The 5,778-nt window shown below is 46.6% G+C and overlaps 1 gene segment (V, D, J or C); it reads left to right on the top strand.

Annotated features, from left to right (window-relative positions):
• Positions 1-3,464: 3,464 nt before the first annotated feature.
• On the top strand, positions 3,465-5,226 carry LOC123583355. The segment is given in 2 exon segments: positions 3,465-3,941; positions 4,183-5,226. Coding segments are annotated over 2 exon segments (372 nt in total).
• The last annotated feature ends 552 nt before the right edge of the window (positions 5,227-5,778 follow it).

Raw genomic sequence — 5,778 nt, 5'->3', positions numbered from 1 at the left:
AGGGGGATGCAAAAGAGAAATTCAAGGGCGATAAGTCTGTAATAGCTCATTAGATCTTGAGAGACTCTTGTATCCTGAAACTCTGAGGGTCACTTGATTGTACCCAGTTGCACACTGTGGTCTCTCATGAATAAGCCTGTTGCAATTTTTGGAAACCATATGAGCAGGGTAAGGAGGCCCATTTCTCATGCTTCCACTGCTTTTAGGGATTTGGGAAGAGTACAGCTGGCTCAGGTGTCAGGAGAGTGCAGCGCTCTATGACATGCTTGCAAAATTGACAGAAAATTACATATGTGGGTCACTTTTTGACTTTTTGGGGGGCATTAATTGGTACAACATGTCTTTTGCCAGATTTCGCAACTTTATATTTTTATTTTTTTTAAGTTTATTTAAATATTTTGAGAGAATCAGAGAGAGTGCGAGTGGGAGAGGGGCAGAGAGAGAGAGAGGAGACAGAGAATCCCAAGCAGGCTCTGTGCTGCCAGTGCAGAGCCTGACCTGGGGATTGAACTCATGAAACTGTGAGATCATGACCTGAGCCAAAACCAAGTGTTGGGTGCTTAACCGACCAACCCACCCAGGTGCCCCACAACTTTATATTTTTAGATCTTTTCCCTAAATATCTGTGATGAATATAGTCTATTCATTAGTCTATTTAGTAAAAATTCTAAGAGCAACAGCAAACACTAATATTCCCAGATCATTTGCTTGTGTCTTGCATATGTTATTTCATTTAATTTTCCAGCGGAGCTGTGAAAAAGTTTCTATTGTTGTCTCTGTTTTACAGATGGAGAAATTGAGGCTTGGAATAGTCAGGTCATGCTTAAGGTCATACAGCAAATAAATGCTAGAGCTGATATGAACCTAGGCATCTGGCTCCAGAGCCCCATTTTTCTTTTTCTCATTAAAAATGAAAAAATTTTGGGGGCTCCCAGGTGGCTCAGTCAGCTAAGTGTCTGACTTTGGCTCAGGTCATAATCTCATGGTTTGTGAGTTCAAGCCCCACATCGGGCTCTCTGCTGTCAGTGTGGAGCCTGCTTGGATTCTCTCTTTCACACACTCTCTCTCTCTGCCCCTCTCCTGCTCATACTCTCCCTCTCTCTCAAGGGTAAATAAACACTAATTTTTTTTTCCAGCTTTGTTGAGATATAAATGACATAACATTGTGTAAGTTTCAGGTGTGCCACTTTTGATTTGATGTGCTTATATATTGCAAAATGGTTACCACCATAGCATTAGCTGATACCTGTATCAGATGACATAATTACCAATTCTTTCTTTCTTTCTTTCTTTCTTTCTTTCTTTCTTTCTTTCTTTCGGTAAGAATATTTAGGATCTACTTCCTTAGCAACTTTGGAGTATTTGATACAATATTATCAACTATAATCACTATGCTGAACATTAAATTCTCAGAACTTGTTAGTCTTCTAACTGGTTGTTTGTACCCTTCGGCCAACATCTTTCCTTTTCTGCCACCCCAGCCCCTGGTGACCACCATGCTACTCTGTTCCTATGGCAGAACTTCATTCTTTGTCATGACACTGCACTGCTGTTCTGAGAAGTGCCCTTCCTGAAGGGATGCCTTTCAAGGAATGTTGGAAGGACACCCTGGTGGGGAGAGTCATGATTGTGTCACCCTGAGGAGTTCTTAGTGTCTGAACTTTCTGTGTGAAGGGGGAGGGTGTCTCCCTCTGTGTGAGGGTGTCTGAAGCCTTCTTTGTTCTTGATGTGGTCACGTGTAACTGAGGGTGTGCAGTCAGAAGAGAAGGAGCAGTTTAATTTCAGAATTACTCCCTAGGGACGCCTGGGTGGCTCAATTGGTTAAGCGTCCGACTCTTGATTTTGGCTCAGGTGTTGTGAGATTGAACCCTGTATCCGGCTCAGCGTGGAGCACAGAGATTGCTTGGGACTCTCTCCACCCCCCTCCCCCGCCCCTCCCCTACTCGTTCTCTCTCTCTCTGTCTCTCTCAATAAATAAAAAAACTTAAAAAAAAATTGCTACTGCCTAAATTAGGAAGGGAACACTCAGCTCTCTTATAAATATCAAGGCTGCTGACACCTTTAGAGCAGGGACAGATACCAGAAGCTGGGTGGGGACTGGCAGAGCTCCTGGATGTTGAAAACCTGGAAGCTCTGAGACAATCTTTTGCCAGCAGAGGGCTGTGTTCCTGTGAAGGGGACCCCCGCCAGCAGGCGGCAGTGCAGGCCCCTGTAGCCTGGTCACTGAACCATCCTCTTCCAGGTCCAGGGGCCTGGGGATGCTCATGGGCGGACTTCGGACGACCTGGTGTTCACTTTTGGTATTCTCCATGCCTACAGTCGCCTACGATAAAACACAGGATTCCCGGTGAAATTTGAATTTCAGATAAACAATGTATACTTTTTTTTTTAGTGTAAATGCACTCTAAATATTACTAAAAATTTTTTGCTGTTCTTTTGAAGTATGAACTTAACTGGGTGTCCTGTATTTTTACTTGCCAAATCCAGCAAACTTAGCCATGTCAATGGTGAGTTTTTGAGTGAAGAAAGTTGCATTCCTTTATTCCACAAATATTTATGGATTGTCAATTATGTAGCAGCCACAACCCTAGGCACTGGGGGTATATCCATGAACAGATAAACAAGGTCTTTGCCTTCATGGAACTGGCATTATGATGTGTATGTGTGTGTGTGTGTGTGTGTGTGTGCGCGTGTGTGTGTGTGTCAGGGGGCTGAGGTGGGACAGGGGCTGAGGTGGGACAGGAGGCAGCTGCCAGACCATTTGCAGGGTATTACAGGCCCAGGAAAGGAGGTCCAGCTGCCATAATCTGATTTATATTACATAAAGATCTGGGGAAGGGATTGTCCAGGAACAAGAACAGAAGTAAGAGGACAGTTAGGGGGTTACTGCAGTGGTTCCGACAAGAGATGGTAGTGTTTGCAGGAGCTGCTGGTGGTGGAGATGGACAGGGTGGACATTTATTTCATGGCAGAATGAACAGCACTCACCGATGAGTTTGACGCAGGGAAGGGAAAAAAGGAACTCCTACAGACACTCCTGGGTTTGGGGGAGTGAGGTACTCAGTCTCGTCTTTCTCAGGGCCATACACCCTGCTGTTGCCATGTTCCTGGCTTACACACAAAATGGTATTTGTCTTGCATGTGACTGGAAGGGCCCGTCCCAGGGGCTCCAGCCACTATGGCTCCAGTGGCCACACCGAGCACTAGCCCAGCAAGCTTGTAACCCACTCACAGCAGTATCCCCCATGGAAAGCTCTGCTGCGGGGGAGAATTTTCCAGCTGGAGCCAAGTGTGTGCTGCAAAGGGCCTACTGAGAGATGGAAAGTCACACTCTATGATATGCAGCAAGCACTCTCAGGGGCAAGGTATGCCCCGAGCATTAGAAATAGAAGATTTCTAGAATTCAAGGCTAGGAGAGATTTTAGAATCCATCTTGTTCAACCCTCTTTCCTCCCTCTTTACATGGAGGAGTAAGAGACGAGTCGAAGGTACTCATTCCTTTATGCCATTTATTGAGTATGAGTGCAGCTGACCTTGGGCTGGACACCGGTCTGTGTGTGGTCCAAGGATCCGGGAATGGAGGGTAAGCCTCTCGTACAGCAATTGGGCCGTTGGGCTTGCAGTTTCTATTTCTCTCTCTTTATTTATTTTTTTTTTAAGTAATTCATCTTCATTGCGTTTTACAAAAGGATTAGTTCAAGATGGATTGAGGACCAAAATAACAATAACAACAATAATTTCTTGGCTGGAAGCATTTGCCTCCTAGAGTTACAGCTCATTCAGCCACATGACTGTCAGGGCTGCCTGCCTGCTCCAATTCCCTCCCACTTCCTCCCGTCAGAGGCCCTGAGATGGTCTTAGCGACCTCAGGAACCCCATTTTATTCTCCAGCCCTGATAGGAAGATGACTCTCCTTGTGGGCGTTAGCCTTTTGCTTTTCTGTGGGTACACTCACTCGTGTACATTCCCTTTGTCCTACCACCCCGTTTTCCTTTCTCTGACCTTAAACGCTTGGCCTGTTTCTCTCTGCGCCTGGTTTTCCAGTCATTCTCCACCTTTGACTTTCATCTCTGTGTCCTTCTCCTGCCTCTGCCCGTTGAGTTCCCTCTGGGAGGGCCTGTGTGGGACCCGGTGCCTATGGGGTGCGGAACTTGACCGTTTTCTATTTTTATCTCTTCACAGACCGAGGCGTGCTGTGTGACCAAGTGACCCAGAGCCCCCCGTACCAGACAGTGGCAAGCGGCAGTAAGGTGACACTGTTCTGCACTTACCACACAACATACTCAAACCCGGATTTATACTGGTACCGAATAAGGCCAGATCGTTCCTTTCAGTTTATCCTCTACAGGGATAACACTCGATCCAAAGATGCAGATTTTACTCAGGGTCGTTTTTGGGTGTGGCACAGTCAGTCCCAGAAAACCTTCCACTTGGTGATCTCGGTGGAGCCTGAAGACAGTGCCACATACTACTGCGCCATCTATCCCCACAGTGTCGCAGGTGCCCAGGAGGTCTGAACATAAACCCCCAGCACAGCCTGGTGTAGCTCCCTGGGATCCTTCTTCCCGGCTATTTTGTGTTCCAGCCTGGCCTTTGGAGGTGCCCTGACATGTCTGCTGAATAATACAAGGGCAGCTCACATCCAGGAGAGCACCCTGGCTTCAGATGGAGCAGAGCACCTCCCTACCTTCTGACTCAGTGGGCCGTTGCGGTGGGAGAGTGGGAGAGGTATGTCTGGGGAATTCTCATCTTCGTGTCCCCAGTGCCCAGGTCACTCACGCCTGATACGGGGGCCTGTTGCGTATGTACTCTGAGGACTGTGAAGATACCAGAATGGCCAAGGTACCATTCGGGAGTGTTTTTATTTTAGTCTCCGTCATTTATCCATTATTGTGAATTGGTCTGTTTTCCTTTTAAGATTCAAAGTAGACACAAAGTTACTTACTTCAAAATTTTCCCCCCAGTTCACCTTTTCCCTGCTTCTTCTTGCACAGCCACCTTATTTTTCTTGAATGCTCTTTGACACTGCCATTTCACTTACTTTATTTGGAGAACATTCTTCTTCCACGGAGGAGCATTGAGATACTCCGAAAAAGCTGTTGGTGATCCCTAGAACCCCAGCATCAAGTCCCTGCGTTTGGAGCTCTTTGGTGTCTCCAAGGAAGATAATCATCTCCAGGAGAATCCAACTGTGTGATGTCAAAATAGATACACCCTGAGCCCTGGAAACTGGTCCCTCTTTCCTTTTTTTTTTTTTTTTCTCCGTTGAATTCTTTGCCTTAAAACAACTATTCATTATGAGATGTAACCTTGAAGAGAGTAGAAGCCCGGGCTATGATTTTATAGGGAAAACACTAGAGCGCAGAGAAGGGAGGGACCTTCATTCCCAAGGTCAGAGAGCTGGGTAATAATAGAGCTCACGTGTACTGCTGCGCTTTTAGGGCTCTCCCTGGCAGCTTCATCAGTAGGTGCTCTGGCAGCAGTTTATCTGGGCTTCAAAACAGGTGGGTGAAGAGCAGTCACTAGAGAGAGGAATGTACAGAACACGGGTGAGGGAGCCAAAGGCTTTGGGCAAATGTCTCCGCCTCCTGGGTCTCTGTGCTGCCCACGACTGAGCGTGTGTAGCAATCTTCTGGAGGACTCCCTCAGGGCTGTTTTGGACTTAAATGAAGTGCTATATGCAAAAGCTCCAGAGAACTATAATCCACAATATGATGCCCCCTCCCCACCCTTGAAAACAGCCACAATCCCCACCTGGCTCTTGCCATTAATGTTTTT

This window comes from Leopardus geoffroyi, chromosome B3 (assembly GCF_018350155.1).
Source record: "Leopardus geoffroyi isolate Oge1 chromosome B3, O.geoffroyi_Oge1_pat1.0, whole genome shotgun sequence".
NCBI lineage: Eukaryota > Metazoa > Chordata > Mammalia > Carnivora > Felidae > Leopardus > Leopardus geoffroyi.
The sequence above is the reverse complement of the archived record's forward strand: the minus strand, read 5'-3'. Positions and strand labels throughout refer to the sequence as shown.